General features: G+C 40.4%; 1 protein-coding gene across 1 annotated transcript in view; it reads right to left on the reverse strand.

Annotated features, from left to right (window-relative positions):
• Positions 1-9,156: 9,156 nt before the first annotated feature.
• DOC2B (double C2 domain beta) overlaps positions 9,157-21,788 on the reverse strand; it is a 723,119-nt gene continuing 710,487 nt past the window's right edge. Inside the window, exons 8-9 of the mRNA XM_063456994.1 lie at positions 16,048-16,144; positions 9,157-9,624 (exon numbers count right to left, since the gene is read on the reverse strand). Of these exons, the coding sequence (XP_063313064.1) occupies positions 9,488-9,624; positions 16,048-16,144 (234 nt within the window). The 3' untranslated portion in view covers positions 9,157-9,487. The remainder of the gene's footprint in view (positions 9,625-16,047; positions 16,145-21,788) is intronic.

Raw genomic sequence — 21,788 nt, forward strand, 5'->3', positions numbered from 1 at the left:
AAGGAGGAGCAGTAGAAGAGATCTATATTTTTTATATTGTGTAATATAGAAATATTGACTTTTAAAAAAACTTTTATATATCTATAAAAACAAATCAAATGGGCACACCTACAGACATACAACTGAAATCCTACCGACAATAATGGTACATAGTAAAAATACTTGATTACTTTTGCCATTCACTTTCAGACCATCTTGGGAATACACCTCTGTTAATGGTACACTGTAACCCACTCACAACATAAGTTATCTTGTATGTCAGGACACTTTTTGTAAGACTTGGCTGCGACCCTTCATCCTTTTCAGGACATTAATTTCGGATTGGAACAGCCTCGGCAGGATCTAGTAAAAACCTTCCAGTACATAAATTGAAATACTAGAATGATGAAAATCTGCTGTGTGTAATAGATATATCCCTCAGCCCAAGACGGAATTAAAACAAGAATTTAAGGATTTAGTTATGTTATACGTAGTAAAGTGTTGCATTTTTAAAAAAACAGTTTGCATTCTTTATTTACAGGCGTACCCAAACCTCGGTTTCGGTACACTAGAACAGACGTTGCACTCTTTTGTCAGCCTTCGTCCCTGACCACAAATTTTAAGGCAGAGCATGGATTTGGGAGGGGTTACCGGGCATATTTAAGCTCTCCTATGGACTTTAAGAGTTTTGTTAATATACCCTGCTTTGTTCCTCTTCTTCTAGTAGCCCCTTATTTACATTATAAAATTTAACTTTATTCAATGCCTCTTGGTAGGCCCTTTTTATTTACAGACCTACCCAAATGTATGCTTCGGCACACCACAATCGACTTTGCCCTCTTTTTCTGCCACAAATATATATATAATTTTTTTTTTCTCTCTCTGTTGGTTACTTTTTCTCTCTTAATCTGTGAACTAAATGACAAAAATGAACAATCAATGTACTACATAATGCATGTATATAATGTTAATATTTAGCACTGCGTGTGGGGAAAAGCTAGAATCACTCAGCAGCATTACTTTAAAGCTTAATATTAACATTATATGGCCTATTTTGCAACATTTTGGTTTGTCTGATTTGATTCCCCGAATCTTTGCTGGTTTACAAAATTCTGTCAAGCCAAACTGAGACATGCATGAAATTCTGCCTTCCAGAAATTCTTTTTTTTCAGAACAAGGCCTCGATTTAATATGGTTTAACCAATCCAAATGTTTTAATACTTTTGGATAAACTTTTAAAATGATTTGATAGTATGAAAAACATTTTAATTTTTTGATACTTTGTAATTTTTATATGTATTAATAGTTTTTTTCTTTTTTTGGGGGTAGCTTGATAACAAATTAGTTTAACAATGTATCTAAAAATATTAAATAATTTGAATTTCTTATCCAATAATATTTAATCGAGGCCTGAGTAGTTCAGCCCCCCCAAAAAATGTTTTCCTATGTGTAGCAAGTCTAAATTTTTCTGAATGTTTTTACTCCCTTTTCTTAATTTTTTCTTAACTGCACTTTAATTTCTTACCTGTGGCTGCATGCCACATGTGGGAATAAGGATAAGAGACTCCAGATCATTCACCTACAAAAGTATCCAATTCTAAATTTGAGGAAAATGACAAAACATTGAAGTTAACATCTGAGGTCCTTTCATGTTTCAGAGTGTATATGTAAGTCCAGGGCTAAACGGAGACAAAAATTGAACCTGGCCAACAGAAGGTCCAACAGAAGGGACCAGGGCCAAAGAGGGGAATGTCATTAACGAGAGGCATGCACCCACCCCTTAATAGGGCATGTCAGTTTGGTGCCTTCCAGGGCATCTCACATGCAGAGCTTAGCTGAGGTGCTCTCATATGGGAAAAATGATCTGTGTAGCACAGTACGCGTAAATTTAATGATATGTTTGCTCTAGATTTGTTGGAATAAAGTACAAAAACAAGGGCAGCACTATCAGATGCAAAAGTACAATAAAAAGGTCCTGCAAGTGTTTATTGGAGGACCTAATATGAATAGATGTTTCAGGTTGCCACTTTATCATTGCATAATGTCCTCATTTAATGATTTGCCTGATCTTTGTTTGCTGGTAACTTGGGGATAATGCTGGAAATGTTTTTTTGTTTTGGGATTCTGTCAATGTATGCATTTGGATGCTGTATATGGGGGGAGTGGTTGTTGTGTTTGTGGATATTCTACTTGTGGGCTTGCATATGTGGGGAGGATGCTACTTGTGTGGTTGTGTAAGGGGAGAGGCTGCATGTGGTGTCGTGTATATGTGTATGGGGCTGTTTGAGGTGTAATGTGTATGAAGACAGAGACTGTTATGTGGGTGTGGAAAGGGACAGTAGTGTTAATAAAAGCTGTATTGTGCATGGGTGAGAGCTGCGACGTGTGTGTGTGTGGATAGAGGCTGCAATGTGTCTATGTGGCCAAAAAAAAGTTGTGACACATAACTGTTTTAAGACTTTACTCACACTATGTAATTTCAGTCACTTTGGCTAATTGCACAGTGTAGAAAAGTACTTATAAGGGCTCCCATGCTATAATTCTGCACAGAGCCATCGATGGATCAGGAAGGATTTTTGCATTGTGATTTTTGTTTTTTCAATGCTTTAAAATATTTAAAAGAAAGGTATTTTTTGTGGGGGTTTGTGACATAATTTTTGGATGGGGAGTGGACAATGGCATGTCCACTGCCCCAGTATATTTATATTTTGCCCCCACCTGAACAACTTTAGCTTAATGAAGCAGTTTTGGTGTATAGAACATGCCCCTGCAGCCTCACTGATCAATCCTCTGCCATTTAGGAGTTAAATCCCTTTGTTTATGAACCCTAGTCACACCTCCCTGCATGTGACTTGCACAGCCTTCCATAAACACTTCCTGTAAAGAGAGTCCTATTTAGGCTTTCTTTATTGCAAGTTCTGTTTAATTAAGATTTTCTTATCCTCTGCTATGTTAATAGCTTGCTAGACCCTGCAAGAGCCTCCTGTTTGTGATTAAAGTTCAATTTAGAGATTGAGATACAATTATTTAAGGTAAATTACATCTGTTTGAAAGTGAAACCAGTTTTTGTTTTTTTCATGCAGGCTCTGTCAATCATAGCCAGGGGAGGTGTGGCTAGGGCTGCATAAACAGAAACAAAGTGATTTAACTCCTAAATGACAGTGAATTGAGCAGTGAAATTACAGGGGAATGATCTATACACTAAAACTGCTTTATTTAGCTAAAGTAATTTAGGTGACCATAGTGTTCCTTTAAAAGTGGTGCAAATGTGTTAAAGGTGTGAAAGATTTGTTGAATTATTATCTTTTTAGATAAGAGTTTTAAATGAGCATTTAAAGATTGTAAGGGAACAAGGCAATGTTTGCACAGCATTACATTTTAAAAATTTGAAGCAGCTTGTGAAATAAATGATTAATCATGTTTAGTTGGCCATACTATCCTCAGTTAATTGTGTTTTGTCTATATGTCTTTATTTGAGTGAAAACAATGGCAAAATGGATTTTAATGGTATTTTAAAATCTCATTGTGTAGAATTTCCAAATATACCCCACTTGAATGTTAAATGTAGATGCCCTAATGACAGCATGTGACCACTGTATATGCTAAAATGCATTTCTTAGGTACCAGCTGACACTATGACCACAATTCTCTTAATATTTAGTCAGCAAAGATCAATGCTTACCTATTTGTTACAAGCAGACTACCCAAAAAAACATTCTATTAATCAAATACTTTTGGCACTTGCGAACTGCGTTAGCATCAATAATGTACAACTCCATTATTATCCAAAATGAGCAAGGTAACTCCATAAAAGCTCCCTCTCTTTCCAATTCTGTTTCGGGTTTTTTTAAACAATTTTTTCTATAACTAAAATGGACACTGAGTACTTTAGTGTGCTCACTGGCATTAATATAGGTTTGCCAAAATAGCATTACCTCCATACAAAGATATAACATAAAGAGAAGACTGGTCGCAAGTGAAAAATATACACATTATATAGAATACTTTCAAAAGTGTTGCCAAGGTACTAATGCCAATGGTGAGCACATCAAAACTTTCCCTTCTCTATGTAGCTATGCTATGTCCTGAGCCATGGACATTCTATAATTTGGACCCTGGCTGGTTAATGAGGTACTTTGTGCTAAAGCATTTGATGCATGTGTGTTGCCATATGTACAAAGGGTGTATGTGTTTCACAAGTGTGTGTAACTTTTCTGTGTGAAGTATGTGTGAGTGAGTTTAAAGGATCACTATAGGGTCAGTAACACAAACATGTATTCCTGTGCCATCTAGTATGTATCAAGGCATGGGAGGACCTAAAAGAGTCATATACTTAATTCCAGATGCAATTTAATCTCAAATATATGTTTTATCTACTTCTCACCATAGTCTTCCCCTTAGGAATACTGGGAAAGGTGGTAAATAAGCTGTAATTGGCACCAGCAGATTGTCCAGGGTTTCATCATCATACCGTTTTGTTAAGGTCTAACCATAATGGCAAACCCACAGCTTCAGGGGCAGATCAGGAGAGTTGCCAGGTGTGATCTTACTCACTAGTGGGGAGCAGTGCCAAATAACGGCAGTCTATGGAAATCATGGGCATTCCGCTATAAACAGCTGGTGACTGCAAATCCATACCACAGCCAAGCTATGAAATATATTTCTATATGTTAATAACATTAGTACATATACAAAAATATATCTCTGAGTATGTTCCAATATACATAAAATAAGCTATTTTCAGAATGCAGGTAATTGATAACGTTTTTCTTTACCCATGGCTGGTCATATGAATGATAGCTGCTGAAATGATTGAACATTTACAGCTGAGGGAGCATTTATCAGAGCCAACGGGCCTACAGCGCATAAATATTAATTCAAGCAGTGATAAGGTAGAGGATGTATTCCCAAGGAAATACTAGGTTTATATGGGTAAATACAGAATAATTTACACCCCTCCCTGTCACAAGTGCCTCTTTCCAGAGCCCTATTTAGCCTTGACCTGCAGAGAGTCCCAGGAGTAAGCATTTCCCAAGTCAGTGGATTCATCTCATAAGAGCAGGAATTAGGTTACTAGAGAAGGACCTGCCAAAAATGCGGTACATTTATGTAGTGGCAGCCTTAAGCAATGTATGATCATAACTAAACCACAATTATTTTTGCTAAGGTTAGGTGTTTTAAAAAAGTAAAAATAAAACGATTACATTCTGAGAGCTTTGAAATAGCTGTTTAGTGGATGAGTGTGTGTGCTGTATCTTGTATGTTTTTTATACATTTCAGTCCCCATCCAGAGCTTATATCAGGATCAGATGTATAAATATATCACCTGATCCTGATAAAAGCCCTGGAATATATATGAGATGTTTACTCAGGTATATATGTATATATATATATATATATATATATATATATATATATATATATTTGTAGTCAGGGACAATAAGCCACATTATAGTAGTGGTGGTACAAGTCGGTTGTGGTGTGCCAAAACCGACGTTCGGGTAGGCCTGTAAAAGAGGGCCCACTAAGTGAATGCTTAATAAAGGGAGCGGTGGGTAGGCTGAACCAGGAAGTTTTAGCCCAGAGGACGGGGAGGTCTTAATTTATAGGCCGTACAAACCCCTCCCACAACTACAGGCTCCGCCTTTCCACTTGTAGTCGTGGACAATAAGCTGAGTTATAGTAGTGATGGTACAAGTCGGTTGTGGTGTGCCAAAACCAACGTTCAGGTAGGCCTATAAAAGAGGGCAAGAAGTTTAACAGTTTAATCCTTAGTACGTGTTGACATTACATAACCAGTACTTTAAATGCCTGCCTCTGTTCCCTCTCCGTTTGAGGGATATCTGTGGTGTATGCATATAAAATGACTCATAGAATTGGGAATCTGGCAAATACACTAGCATATGTGTAATAATTAAGGTATAAACAGGTTGCAAATTAATCAAAAAATGTGCATTTTCTTGCTCCCACAACCATTTAGGTTCAGCATCTATTAAAGGAACACTCTAGTGCCCAAATAGACAAAATTTAAAGGAAAGAAGAAAATGACTGTTTAGTAGATATACCCCCAATGAATGCATGCATGAATTGATCATGGATGTATTTATTTGGCATATATCTTAGATCTGCAGCCTTTGCAAGCCCTTCTAATGGACTGCAGCCTTAGCAACCCCTATCCTTTTTCCCTGGAAATAACAAGCCTCTGAATTGGAATTCACATGCATGATGGTTGGTGTGTGCACATGTCTGAGGTCTGGAGGAACTGGTCTAATGTCCGTGTGGGAGGAAGCAGGCACGCTCAAGTAGAATGTGCCCGCCACTTCTGTTAGCCATTGGGAGCTAATGGAAAGAGGCTGCACACCTCCCTGGCTGTTTGAATGACAGCCAGGGGGCGTTCCCTAGTTAATTTACAAAAGTGCAAATTTTTCATAGAAAAATCTGCACTTTTATAAATCGAGGTTAAACTAGGATACTCCTCACCCATGGGGTGGGGGGTCCTTTAAGTGTATTATATTATCCTGCCTTTGTTCAAACACCAGAGTGTCTTATTTTAAATCATATTCTACTATTGTACATGGTCACTATAGTCAATGTACACATTTTCTTTTCGAGCTGTAGGTTTCTACAGATGTTTATGGAAAATGAGTACTTCATGGACACATTTACTGCAGGAAATAAATTCTAGTCCTGAACTTTATTTGCGACTTAAAGTAGTTGTCACTATGCTTGTATGCATTTCAATTTTCACTGTCTCTGCTGTGTTTGCTACACTACTTGAAAAGTCTCTGTTTTAAAAAGTAAATAATGGTTAAAAAAGGAATGATAGGAAGATTGTGACAAATATTTTAAGATTTAAAAAAAAATGAATTCCAGTTTCTCTTCTCTAACAGAAGGGAACCATCACTCAAGTACCATGGCAATAGATGGGAGTTATTTGTGATAACACAGAAATAATAATTTTTACCTACAAGCCTTATTACACTATTACCTGCTGATTATGGAGCATATTTACTAAACGGTGTCTACTGAAAACATAAATAGTTTGCAAAATTAAAGCAAACTAGTTGAGCTGGAAATGCAATAGAGGTGGAAAATGTTAGCAAATAAGCTCCTACCTAAGTGGAAACATACGTAGTAATTCATTAAAGTGGGAATTTCAAATTTAGGTTAGCATAGCCGAACTGGAAAAAACTCTACGATTCAGCTATGCTTTTTTTGTTGTTTGCTTGCTCTTGGGGGTATATGATAAAAAAGCTTGCAAAGACTACAGATCTCATGAACAGCAGCCTTAGCAAGCCCTCCCCTTTTTTCCCCAGAAGAGACTTTCAGGGAAATAACCAATCAGAGGCTTCTCATTAAAAAACTTCTGAAATGTTACCCATTTGCGTGCGCACGCACATCTGGTCTGAGATTAGAGGAGCTGCTCTGAGACCTGTGTGGGAGGAGTTGGAGGTAGGCATTAGGGGAGCTAACGGAAGAAGGCTGCACACCTCCCTGACTGTTTGATTGACGGCCAGGGGAGTGTTTCCTAGTTAACTTCTCATACAAATTTCTCATAAATCACTTTTAGAAACTGGGGTTAAATTAAGATATTCCGCACCCATAAGGCAACCTGAAGTGCTTTTGGGTGTGGAGAGGTCCTTTAAGATTATGCTGGTGGTGCACTCTGGTATGTTTTGCTATTTGCACGTTATTAACTTGGGAGAATATTTGCACATTTCTAACTTGGGAGTAGGGAGATCTGATTAATGAAAGCTGCTGAGGGAATAAACAGATTTTCTATTAAATTTGCCTCCACGCGATCCAACTTCTTTTTTTGTCTTTTGCAATGTGCAGTTTGGTATTTTTGTATACTGACCAATAAAGTTTTGTATTCAACTTACTAGAAATTGTCTACTTCAACATAAACAACAAGCATCAGAGTGTGCTGATTCAATCCTATGTGACATTGCCATGGTCATAACTTGTCCTCCCCCTCCCCCCCCAATTAGAGAGTATTAATTAATACCTATGGATACTAACTGAGAAATAACCTCTTGTTAGGTGCACAGTGCTTTACTGATGCTTTAAGTCAGTGCACCCTCAAGCAGAAATACAACTGGCTCTCCCTTGAAACAGCATGTGCAACATTTACTTCTTCAATACTTTACTTCCCATAATAGACATGATATAAAAGAAAGGGATTTTCCTAAATTCTTTGAAAGAGGCAATTACATATCCTTAGCACGTACAGTGATTTTTACATATATTTTTTTCGTATTCTAACGCACTGCTTCATGTAAAGGACATAGTGGACTTTCCATTTTCTTAAATGATAAAATAAAACACTAAAGTATAATTTGAACTTTTTTGACAACTATGTAAACTTTTTCTCAAGATCCCTGCTCTCAGTATGCAAATCCTTTTTTTTAATCTTGTGTCTGTTCTCTTTGTCAGATGACCCAAAGGAGGTAGTGCCATGAAAGTGGAAGGAGTGTGCTGTGTCTTGCAGAACAGAGGTAAAAATAGGCAAAACTCCTTCCAAATTCCATATAGGTGCTTGGTAAAACAAACATAAAAAAGCAATTCATTTAAAATGGCAGTAACAAAATAACTTATTTAACCCTTAAATGTGACATTGAATGTGTCTCATTTAGAATTAGCAGAAGATCTAATGGAAAAGACTAGGGAGTTCATTCACCAAACACATAATCATACTGCATTGTAAAAAAAATTGTAAAACTTAGGCGAAAAATAACTGCTGTGGGAAAATTCTCCAACCCAATAACAGTCACGGGATGGCCTTTTCAGCCTAAATTTTGCAATTAGATTTTTAATTAACCACAACTCTGTGTTAGCGAATAAGTCCCTAAACTGAGACCTACAGTCTTAAAGATCACTCCAGAAAAGACACTTTCTATGTACTATGTACGATGTGACTATGTACGATTCATTCCAAATGCAGTACATGTTATCATGAGAATGACACCTCACAGTTAATAACATAGTGTATTCTGTGACTGTGAATTATTCTGCATCCGAGAGAAATCAATAGCTCTCTAGTTACGAGTTTCTAATGACTAACAGAAACTAAAGATGTCTTCCTTGAGATAACGGTTTACATATTAGAGTGACAGAATGGGATGCAACACAAAGGACTGTGCATCACGATTGCACAAAAGGGTTAAAATAGGGGTCCTGTGCATTACCATGTGACAGGTAAATGAACAGTTGGTTGTTTTTTCCTTAGTAAGGATGAAAGCTTGAGACATTACACTTTAAACATCATAGTGCTGATTAGGCCACCATCACTTTAAAGATTATATTCACTGAAGTGGAACACTGCGCACTAGACCTTGATTGGAACTACTGCAACTAATGAATTAAATCAATCCATGGGGGAGGGAGGTTAACACCCCTCTTCCTTTTTTCTCTGCTATAAAGTGTTAACTGCGACAAGGGCAAAGGCATAGCATGTGTCTTGTTCCTTTATAGCTGTGCTACCACAATTTGGAGTGTGAGACTCAGATCAGTCACTGAGGACAGCGCCCGGCAACTCATTCGTTAAAGTGTGCCAACGTTCAATTTTCTTGTCTTTGTTTTTCAAGCAATCGAACCAGTGTTTAAGACGTTCTCCTTTAGCATTGATTCCCAAAACCACTCCACCTTAAAAAAAAGTAAAAAAAAATATAGAGAAATATAATCAACTATGCTAATATCATAATCCATGATATAAAATCCATCATTGCACCAGTTTATATGTGATGTAATTTAATTTATACATATTCAACAAAAATGTATGGTTATATGGAAAAATATGAATCCTGGTCATGTGCTCCCGTGATGTTTAGCATGCAACCATGTTGTAATGTGGCACTTTGCAAAGTATAAAGCAAACCTAGATTAAAATTTATAATATTTAATCTATGTATGCACTACCAAATGGTTCGCACATTGAAGAGAAGAATTCTATTGTACAAACTGTCACATGTACTTTTTATACTGCATATAATTAACTTTATTGAACAAAATGACTGTATACATATTTGTAAAAAAAACAGTGTCACTAATTAGCTTTTGTAGATATCCAACTTTATAATTAAAACAAATGTGAGCTATTTATATTTTAATTTTTTTTTTGTCAATTATATAAATCTTCCTTTGGTATGACATTTTATTAAGGACACATTTTGCACCAAGGACACTAAAATAGGTTTCCATATTTTCATGTCTAATATAAAACACCACAGAAATGTGCAATACAGGTTTATGTACCTGCATATTGCTTTACCAGAACAAAATACCTGCTTACCAGAACTAACAATACAAAAGACAGGAAATAAACAGGGGAATAGCCAAATTGAGAAGCATGACGAATTTAGGGCCATCAATCCTAATTGAGAAATATGACAATAGTCTGAGGTGATTCAAGCTACTCTGGTTATATCGTTTTTTTGTTTGGCTAAATATCTAGCTGTGAAAGTGTCTTTTGTATTGATGTTTTTTTTTTTTTTTAATAGTAGTCTTGTTTAAGATGATACTTGTGATGCTGATTTGTTATTATGTAGTGCTTGGTAGGCAACCCCTCAAACCTGGAAGTGAAAGACCAGTTAATCGGCACCAAGATGGCTGTCAGGAAAAAAAGTCCAGGCAGTAATAATAATAATGTCAACTAGGCAAACTGTAAAAGTAAACAAACACACTGGGCTTTCCTGAACTCCATGTAAACTAGAAGGCTGCAAAAGCAGGTGTGGCCTTTCCAGTACAGAATACAATATGAAGGGGGAGGCAATAAAACAAATGTGTGGAGGTCACCTAGAACACTAACACTATTCCGCCAATTCTGTACCTTATGTATTGTGCAGTGTTGGTCAATATTGTAATGATTGGGGGCCTCATGGATAGCCTCTGCGCCTTTAATCATATGGTCTATGGGCTGAATTAAAGTAAAATTGCCATCAGTTTATTATTGAAAATGAATGGTTACGTGTAATATAGCCTCATTGGAATATATTTCTTCTGGAATATACGGTAAAGAAACACTCTAAGCACCATAACCACTACAGTGCACTGTAATGGTTATGGTGGCAGCACTAGACATGTGCAATTCGTACAGTATTGCCTAAGTACTAATATACTTACCCAGTGAAAGAAGAAGAATGTTACATTGTAAACTATTTAAATAAAAAGTATACAAACATAGCCAGGATTCACCTGTAAGCATTTGCAACACTTACAACAATCAAGTAACATACATTCATATAAAATGTAAGTTACTTGGCCAGTAAATGTAATGACAGGAATGAATAAGTAGATAACTCCCTAATTCCCACGGTATTAGGGAGCTATCTACTAAAAGGCTGAAAGACCTAAATTGGTCTTTCAGCCAAATTTACTAATACTAAGTAAAGATTACTTCGTATTAGTAAATTATGCCCCTACTCGCTAAACTGCAAGTAGGGGCATGTCTACTTAAAAAAATAATGTCCCCCCGGCCCCCACCCCTGAGCGGCGGGTGCGGGCCCTAATGTAAAATAAGGGGGGGGGCTATTGTCCTCCCCCCGGGCCCCCACCCCTGAGCGGTGGGTGGGGGCCCTAAATCAGAATAAGGGGGGGGGACCTAATGTCCTCCCACTGGCCCCCACCCCTGAACGGTGGGTGGGGGCCCTAATGAAAAATAATGGAGGGGGGACCTAGTGTCCTCCCCCCTGGCCCCCACAGATGAACGGTGGGTAGGGGCCCTACAGTAAAATAAGGGGGGGACCTAGTGTCCTCCCCCCTGGCCCCCACCCCTCAGCGGCGGGTGGGGGCCCTAAATACTAATAAGGTGGGGGACCTAAGGTCCTCCCCCTGGCCCCCACCCCTGAGCGGCGAGTGGGGGCCCTAAAAACAATGTCCCCCCCAGGTGACTAGGGGTCCCCAAACCCCTAGTCACCTCTCCCCCCAATAAAAATTATCCCCCTACCTACCCCCCTCACCCTAAAAATAATGAGGGGGGACCTTTAACTAAGTACCTGTAAAAACAAATAAAACTTACCATTCAATGTTTTCTTTCTTCTAAAAATCTTCCTTTTTCAGCCCCAAAAAGGGCCAAATAAAAAAAACATAATAACCGAAAAACTGAAAAAAAATAAAAAATAAATCCTTCTTCACCCATGGAGGGCTCCGCGCAGACTGAGCTCTGCAGGGCGGGGGAAGGCTTATAAAGCCTTGCCCCGTCCTGCAATTAGGCTCAGAGCACTCTGATTGGTGGGTTTAAGCCATCCAATCAGAGTGCTCTGACAGGTAATTGAAGAGACTGACAGGTAAGTCTCTACATTTACCTGTCACAGCACTCTGATTGGTTGGTTTGAAATCCACCAATCAGAGTGCTCTGTGTCATTTTACATAGCGTGGGAAAATTCTTTGGAATTTTCCCACGCTTTGTAATTTGACTCATAACTCTCTGATTGGTGGATTAAGTAACCAATCAGAGAGTTATGAGTCAAATTGCACAGCGTGGGAAAATTCCAAATAACTTTCCCCCGCCCTGCAGAGCTCAGTCTGCGCGGAGCCCTCCATGGGTGAAGAAGGATTATTATTTTTTGTGCTCGTTTTTTTTTTTTTTTTTTATTGCGTCGGTTATTATGTTTTTTATTTGGCCTTTTTGGGGGCTGAAAAAAAGATTTGAGAAGAAAGAAAACATCGAATGTTTTTTTTACAGGTACTTAGTTAAAGGTCCCCCCCTCATTAGTTTTTAGGGTGAGGGGGGTAGGTAGGGGGATAATTTGTATTGGGGGGAGGGGGTGACTAGGGGTTTTGGGACCCCTAGTCACCTGGGAGGGGGGATATGTTTATAGGGCCCCCACCCGCCGCTCAGGGGTGGGGGCCAGGGGGAGGACACAAGGTCCCCCCTTATTACAATTTAGGGCCCCCACCCACAGCTCAGGGGTGGGGGCCAGGGGGAAGGACACTAGGTCCCTTATTCTTGTTTAGGGCCACCACCCACTGCTCAGGGGTGGGGGCCAGGGGGGAGGACAAAAGGTCCACCCCCTTATTCTAGTTTAGGGCCCCCGCCCACCGCTCAGGGGTGGGGGCCAGGGGGGAGGACTTTAGCTCCCCACCCCTTATTCTTGTTTAGGGCCTCCACCCACCGCTCAGGGGTGGGGGCCAGGGGGGAGGACATTAGGTCCCCACTTATAAGTATTTAGGGCCCCCACCCGCCGCTCAGGGGTGGGGGCCAGGGGGGAGGACATTAGGTCCCCCCCATCATTTTACCTTAGGCCCCCACCCGCCGCTCAGGGGTGGGGGCTGGGGGGGGGCACTTTTTTTTTTTAAACAGTGAGCAGTCACAGGCTGCTCACTGTTTACTAGACATGCCCCTACTCGCGGTATAGCGAGTAGGGGTATAATTTACTAATACTAAGTAATCGTTACTTAGTATTAGTAAATTTGGCTGAAAGACCAATTTAGGTCTTTCAGCCTTTTGGTAGATAACTCCCTAATACCGTGGGACTTAGGGAGTTATCTACCAAGCGGCTGCAAGAGAAGTCCCGAGGTGCCGAAGTCCCGAAATTCCAAAATGCCGAAGTTCCTAAATTCCGAAGTGTCGAAGTTCCCGAATTTCCGAAGTGTTGAATTGTCGAAGTTCCGAAGTGTCCTAAGTTCCGAAGTCTTGAAGTGCCGAATTGCCGAAGTCCCGAATGGCGAAAATCCCGAATTTCAGAATGCCGAACCAAACCGAAAATTTTCCCCATGCACATGCCTAGGCAGCACTGCCCTGTGATATTCCCAGGGTAAGTAGTCAAACTGTTTGTATATGGCGTGGAAACTTACCTAAAATATTCTGGGTAACACTCACAGCTTCTATTGCTTCAGAAGCACCTAAACTAAACACAGTGGTGCTTTGCATTTAGCCAAAGAACCAGCCATGAATGTCAGGTATTATTTCAACTGAGCTAACAGAAGCTCCTAGAAGGAGCTTCCAGGTCAAGAAATGATTGGTGCCAGACAGACCCCAGGTTTTCAAACCATAGTGTTTATGGTTTAGTTTAGCTCCTAGCTAATCTTTGCTATGTTAGGTCAGTCATCTTTAGCCCTCTTTTATTAGAAGCACAACGTAGCTACAGGGCTGGTAAAATACTACTTTGCGCCCTAGTTGCTTTGCGAGTCGCTTTCCTCTCCCAGCCCCTTTGTGTGCCTCTTTCCCCCAGTACCTTTGTGGGTCTCTTTCTCCCCCCAGCCCCTCTGTGTGTCTCTTCCCCCAGCCCCTCCCTTTGTGTCACTCTTCTCCACCTAGCCCCTCTGTGTGTTTCTTTGTCCCCCTAACCCATATGTTTGTCTCGTTGTCCCCCAAGCCCTATGTGTGTCTCTTTGTCCCACAGCCCCTCTGTGTGTCTCTTTTCCCCCAGCCCCTCTGTGTCTCTTTTAACCCACAGCCCCTCTGTGAATGTCCACCCCATTCTCTGTGTATCTCTTTGTCCCCCACATCCCTTCTCTGTGTCTCTTTGTTACGCAAGCCCTTTGTGTGTCACTTTTACCCTTTCCTGAGCCCCTTTCTGTGAGACCAAATACGTGCATCATTCTTCTCCCAGCCCCTTTGTGTGTCTTTTTCTCCCCCAACTCATTTGTGTGTCTCTTCCCCCAGCACCTTTGTGGGTCTCTTTCTCTCCCACAGTCCCTCTGTAAGTCTGTTCCCCAGATCCCTCATGTCTCCTTCTCTCCCCGGACCCTTTGTGTGTCCCTTTTCTTTCCCCAGCCCCTCTGTGGGTCTCTTCTTCCCTCTCTAGCCCTCTGTGTGTCTCTTTGTCCCTCTTCAGCTTCTCTGTATCTCTTTGTCCACCCAGCCCCTCTCTACCTTTGTCCCCCCTAGCCTTTCTGTGTGCCTCTTTGCCCCACCCTCAGCTTTCTATGTGCCTCTATCCCCCTCCCCTATGTGTACCTTTTCTACCCCATCCCTCTATGTGCTTCTCCTCTCCTTCTGAGCTCTATGTGTGCCTCCCCATTGCAGTGTTCTGTGTGCCTCCTAACAGTAGCCATATGTGTGCCTCCCCCCAGTATCCCTCTGTGTGCCTCCCCCCCCCAGTAGCCCTCTTTGTGCCTCCTCCCACCATAGCCCTCTGTTTCCCCCCAGTAGCTCTCTGTGTGCCATCCCACCCCCATGGTAACCCTCTGTGTGCCTCTTCTCTCCCCTTGTGGTCTCCCTCATGCCAGCTCACCTGCCTCTTCCATATAGCGTGGGAAAACAGTCGGACTGCAGTAGAGGAGACCCTGTTCCCTCTACTCGGTCTGACAGGATGCATTTCTGCGCCCCCTGCGCGCACTTCCTGTCAGTCTGGGTAGAAGAAAACAAGCTCCTCTACCGCAATCCACCTGCTCGCCCACACTACACACAGAGATCGGCAGGAGGGGAGCACTATGCTGTGCTCTCCCCTTCTGCAGGTCACCAGGTTATTGCTTCCCCCCCCGCCCAAGGCCCCATGACCTAGGCCCTAGCCGCCTAATCTGTATTTTTTAGATGCCACGTACATGATATGTGGATTTGTGAAGGCACATTAGCTCTTTGATTACCTATTAAGAAACAGTATGCTTACATGACTGGTATTTTTGAAATTTGCATTCACATAAAGTTTGTTTACTGATACCCAATAAACAGGTTATGAAATAATTTTATTGCTTTTTTTGTTTCGCATACTGTATGTTGCAAAATTTTAATTTGATTTGTGCTATTTTAAAATGTTTTACCTACCTGTATGGCACATTGAAAGGCAAGAAATTCAGTGTAATTGCTTAAACTGTATACAACCAAATCTTAATATTTCTGCAAATGTTTGAAATATATATTTTATGTAAATCACTGTTAAATAAATATTACGGGGAAGAATTGTTAAAGAATTGTTAAAACCAGATAATCTGTTTTACAGTTTTACATAAGAATATATATATATATATATATATATATATATATATATATATATATATATATATATATATATATATATATATATATATATATCCAGAGCCACAGTCCTTATATGATGAAAATGTTCCCATTATTGTCCATCTATCCTTGATGGACAATTATTAATAGTAGAATTTGTGTATGCTTACCTATAAAATCATTTGATTTCCCAATATCATAATCCCAAACGGTGACTTCTAATGTCTTTTTTGCGAGATCGCTGTGTTTTATTTCATAGCAAAATTCCTGAGAAAGGGGAAAATGTAGTCACTTTAAATGCACATATATATAGCAAAAACATAAAAAAAAAATATTCTTACTGTGACATTAACAATGTGCTTCTATTTGTTAAGAAATGTATATGGAGCGGAATTAATATTAACTTGCACACTTATCTCTTCCATCAGAATGTGATTTTACATTATGTTGCTACTTTAGATTATATATAATGTTCTGAAAGTTGCGTGAGATTTATATAGTCACAGTTTTAAGTGGATTTCAAAGTGAATACATACATTCCAACACCCACACAGCACATTCCCCAGTCAATTGATGAGGAAGAGATAATAACTAAACGATGTGGTTCATGCAGACTATCTTTAGCTTTATCAATGAAAAGGGGTACAAAAAAATTCCTCCAGGGCTGGATATGTTGGAAAATATACATTTTCCTTTCTTCACAGCAATGGATATCGTTGTTAACCGTAAGACAGTATAATCTTTAATATATATATATACGGTTTCATGAAAAAAGAGGAGGAGTTTCCCTTTTTTGTCATTCCTTTTTTGAGTGTAATGATTACCCCACCTGGCAGGTAATTCTTGCTAAGACATTACAATCAAAGAGTAATTTTATTCTCACAAAGTGTTGGAATGGAGCCTTGGAGAAGCAATAAGCAGAATTTACAAAAGCCTATCAGCTATACAAGGCATAGATTATTCAGTGATACCCTTCCTCTCCAACATACAGTTAAGTCTGGACATATTTGGACATTGACACAATATATTCTTAATTTTTGCTCTGTACACCACCACAATGGATTTGAAACAAAAATAAAAACTGAAATGCAATTGAAGTGCAGACTTTCAGCTTTAATTCAAGGCATTGAACAAAAATATTATATGAAACGTTGAAGAAGGGCAGCCATTTTCATACACAGTCCCCTTATTTCAGGGGCTCAGATGTAATTGACCAAATGAACACAATCATAAATAAAATGTTACTTATTAATACTTTGTTGAGAATCCTTTGAATGCAATGATTGCTTGAAGTCTGGAACGCATGGATATCACCAAATGCTGGGTTTCCTCCTTTGTGATGCTTTGCCAGACCTTTACTGCAACAGTCTTTAGTTGTTGTTTATTCGTGGGACTTTCTGCCTTTGGTTTGTCTTCAACAAGTGAAATGTATGCTCCATCAGGTTGAGATCAGATGACTGAGTCGGCCATTGCAGAATATTACACTTCTTTGCCTTAAAAAAACAAAAAACTCCAGGGTTGCTTTCACAGTATGTTTTGAGTTATCTGTATTTGCTCTCGTAAAGTCTTCACTTTATGGAGACTTGGATAATGATATGCCTACCTCCTGGAGAATGTTCTTCACTGGGCTGGATGTTGTCAAGGGGTTTTTGTTTACCATTGAAAGGATCCTAGACTCAACCATCACTGTATTCCATGGATATTCAGGTAATTCCGTGTTGCAGAGCTCACCACTGCATTCTTTTTTCTCAGAATGTACCAAATTGTTGATTTGGCCACTCCTATTGTTCCTGCTATCTGTGCCTAAGGATGGCCCGTTTCACTTGCATTGAGAGCTTTTTTGCCCACTTGTTGAGGGTTAACAGCAACAGCTTCCAAGTGTGAATACCACACTTGGAATCAACTCCAGACATTTTACCTGCTTGATTGATGAAGAAATAACTAAGGATTAGCCCACATCTGACCATGAAACAGTTTTTCAGTCAATTTTCCAATTACTTTTGGTCCCCTTGAAAAAGAGAGAGCTACATATTAAATAGCTGTAATTCCTAAACCCTACCTCCAATTTGGATGTCAATACTCTCAAATTAAAGCTGAGAGACTGTAATTTATGTCCATATTCATTATTTAACTGTAAACACCCAAAATAACAAAACTTGTGTCAGTGTCCAACTATTTCTGGAAATAACCGTAGAGATGATTTTTTTTGTGTTAATTCTTTTTTTTTTGCACTGACAGAAAATGCAGCATTTCGACAATGTAAGGCTAGTGCAAAAGCCAAGTCACAATACATGTATATTTTTAGATTACAGAAAAGAAGGTCATATTGTTAAGGCATGTATTACTTCATACAATGTTAAATGGCTTGAACGCATTCTATCAGAGTTTTGCATTTTATAAGTAGAAAGTAAAGAGAACAAGAAAACGTAAACATAACATAATTAACTTGAAGTGAAGTAACAGAGCTGTGCTTTTGACATTTCCCCTGGTAGCCAGGCAGCCCTCCCTCTATCTTGGGAACCCCCTCACCACCCACCCATGGGCACCTCCAAGAGACCTCCCGCCGGGCTTCTTTGTGGGCGCAAGCCATGACCCCGACCGGTATCACCGGTATACCCCAGCGGAACTGCGGATACCCCTCTAGGCTCCAACAAAAGGAGGCATTGGCGCCACCATGCAACCCCAAGTTGGGTCATTGTAACAGTAACCTGGGGACTTATGTAACAGTTTACCAGGAGTTGGAGCCCAGTTGCAGGAGATGGCACAGAAGGAGGCAAAACCAGAAGCGCAGTGCAGATTAAGGGGAAATCCAAAGGCAGAGTCAGTGCTGCTTAATCCAGGCAAGGGGGTCAGGAAGCAGAAAAATGCAAACAGAAACTGAAGCCCACTGGTGGACAGCACGGCAGAGAACCTTACTGGGATGCTGGAGCTGTAAGTTCAAACCCAGCCAGGTCTCTTAAAGGGGCAGCCACGCCTTGCTGTCTGCAGGGCTAGGGCGGTGCCGTGACAGTCATTTTGGCTATTTTATTGGTGCAGCTCCTAAGAGTTTTATCTATAGATATGTCGGTAATAATGCAACACAGGAACAAGTAAGAAAGGCACACTTGCAATTGCTAGTGTATGGCTTCACCGTTGCTTGTCTAATGACACCACAGAAAATGTGGGTTACCGAAGTGTATTTTTGACACAAATTTAAGTCCCCATTGGGATGTTACGTGAGCCTTAGGGGCATGTAGTGCTCCCGGCCACCATGGAGTGAATCGCAACAGGTATTTTGCTGCAATTGTAATTGAAGTGTACCTGTTCCCCACAAGAGCTCTCAAAGCGCCAAGTGCGACTCATCGACGCACAGCACTCGGGGCCCCACACTCCACTCCTCTGTGTTTCTCCCATGGTTCGTGTGTTGCCTCTCCTCCCCGTCCTATACAATATACTGCTCCCACTGGTCCCACACTTTCTGAAAGGTCCTGACAGAGTTTCACACCTGTGCTATCAGCTTGTCCATGAGATAGTTGTCTTTTATCTTGGCTATGACTAGGGACAATGGGGGCAGCGCTGGGTTACCCATTTCTGGGCCAAGGCTCGTCTGGCAGCTAAATAAATCATGTTAAGTAATTTCTGTTTGTGTCTGGTTAAGCCTTTAGTCGGTCTGGAAAGGAGGCATGCCCAGGAGTCCACTGTTAGCGGCCTCTGCAAGATCCGGGAGCTTAGTCCCACTACCTTTTTCCAGAAGTCACAGACTTTGGGGCATTGCCACCACATATGTGTGTAGCTCCTCTATCACCACATAGCCTCCATCATGTATCTGTGGAACTGATCTTCATATGATATTGTTTAACCAGGTTGGTGTACCATCGGAAGAGAGTCTTATATGAATGTCCTTGAAGGGTTACACAGATAGATGATCATGCGCATGCCTCCCAGATATCTTCCCATTCCACCCTCTAATTTTTCCCCCTTGTCCGCCTCCCATTGGTCCGTGTAGCGCAGTCCTCCCATTCATTGGATTCCGAGCTAATGGGACTGTAGAGGAGCGAAATCAACCCCTGTGGTAACTTCTCAAGAAAGCACATATTCTCGAAAAATGGCATAGGGATCGTGGCCACTGTGCACACCTCTTTGAGGACTGCAAAGTCACGCAACTGTAGCTATCAGAAAAAATCCCTAGTCTGAAGTCGGGGCTTATTTCTTTAATCTATCATAAGTGACTATCGCCTTGTCTATCTAAAGGTGTGCGTATCGTTGGAGGATTGTGTGTTAAATCCCCCTGAAGTCCCTTGTATTTAGACCCGGAGGGAATGCCCTCTTACTGAGAACTGGGGTCATCAGAGAGGGCAGTTTGCTAAGGAGATATTTGGATGCAGTCAAGTCCCATATCCTGATGGAGTTAAGTATTGCCAGACACGTTGTCCTAAGAAAGGTCCTGATAGTTTTGGGTACCCATATAAAAATTGGGGGAAAGTCTGCTCCCATCAGTAGTGATTTGATATCTACCCAACATTTCTGTTCTGGGAGTGAATGCCAGTGGACAATTTGGGCCAGTTGTGCTGTGAGATAGTATCGATGTAAGTGCGGTAACCCCCAGCCACCCCTGTTTTCATGTCGGTATAGGGTGCGTGGTATTCTAGGCCGTTTTCTTTGCCAGATGAAAGTGTCTATAGTGTGTTTATCTGTCCACTGCTCCAAGTCCCGGATCAGAGTATTGAGCAGCGGTGGATAGTTGTGTCAGTATAATTGAATGTGGTCTGATGTGAGTTTAGTATTGGAGTGTATCTCGGGCTATGTGCAGGTTAAATTTGGTGTGCCATGTCCAGAGCCATAGAAAGTCATAGATTTTGTCAGGGTTGTAGAGATAATTTTATCAGTGCCTTTTGGTACATACGGTGCAACAACAGACTGAACTATTTGGACGTAAGTCCGCACCAAGGACATTTACAGAAACACAATAATAAAGAAACACAATGAAACACAAATGCAATCCTATAGCTTCCTTTTACATAGACCACCAAGTCACAGGCGCTTGAGCCTTCAATACCTACTGTATCTCCAAATGGATAAATGCTGATCTTTATTTTATATATTTACACCATAGGCAGTGACTGGAAAAGGAATAAAAGTCAAGGCATTATGTTAATTTTTACTGTGTTTAGTCTTCTGATCCAAGAGATTGGTTTATCCGTCCACTGCTCCAAGTCCCGGATCAGAGTATTGAGCAGTGGTGAATAGTTTTGTCCGTATAATTGAATGTGGTCTGATGTGAGTTTTACCCCTAAGTATTGGAGTGTATCTGGGGCTATGTGCAGGTTAAACTTGGTGTGCATTAATGCCATGTCCATAGCCATAAAAAGTCATAGATTTTGTCAGGTTTGTAGAGATAATTTTATCAGTGCCTTTTGGTACATACGGTGCAACAACAGACTGAAACATTTGGACATAAGTCAGCACCAATGACATTTGCATAAACACAATAAAAAAACACAACGGAAAAAAAAATGCAATCCTATAGCTTCCTTTTACATAGACCACCAAGTCACAGATGCTTGAGCCTTCAATACCTACTTTATCTCCAAATGGATAAATGCTGATCTTTATTTTATATATTTACACCATAGGTAGTACAGGTTTCATAGTGAACACGTGGTATGGTGGACATCTGTCAAGGTGGAAGGGAAGTTTTGTATCATGCTTTCTGCATTGAAGTGTTGGTAAGGCAGCTCACCAGCTGTAGTACCTCAAATACCTTGATTTTTGGTATAGTCAACTCAGCCATTTCAGTATACATCATTAAGCACAACCATATACATCCTCCTCTTTATCAATAAAAGTGAGCAGGGCTAAACATTTCAACTTACTACTAGCCATTGGCTAGTTAAAATGTATCCCCATTGAGTACAATCTCACTCCTGTGAGT

The sequence above is a fragment of the Pelobates fuscus genome, chromosome 1 (assembly GCF_036172605.1).
Source record: "Pelobates fuscus isolate aPelFus1 chromosome 1, aPelFus1.pri, whole genome shotgun sequence".
In the NCBI taxonomy this organism is placed as follows: Eukaryota; Metazoa; Chordata; class Amphibia; order Anura; family Pelobatidae; genus Pelobates; species Pelobates fuscus.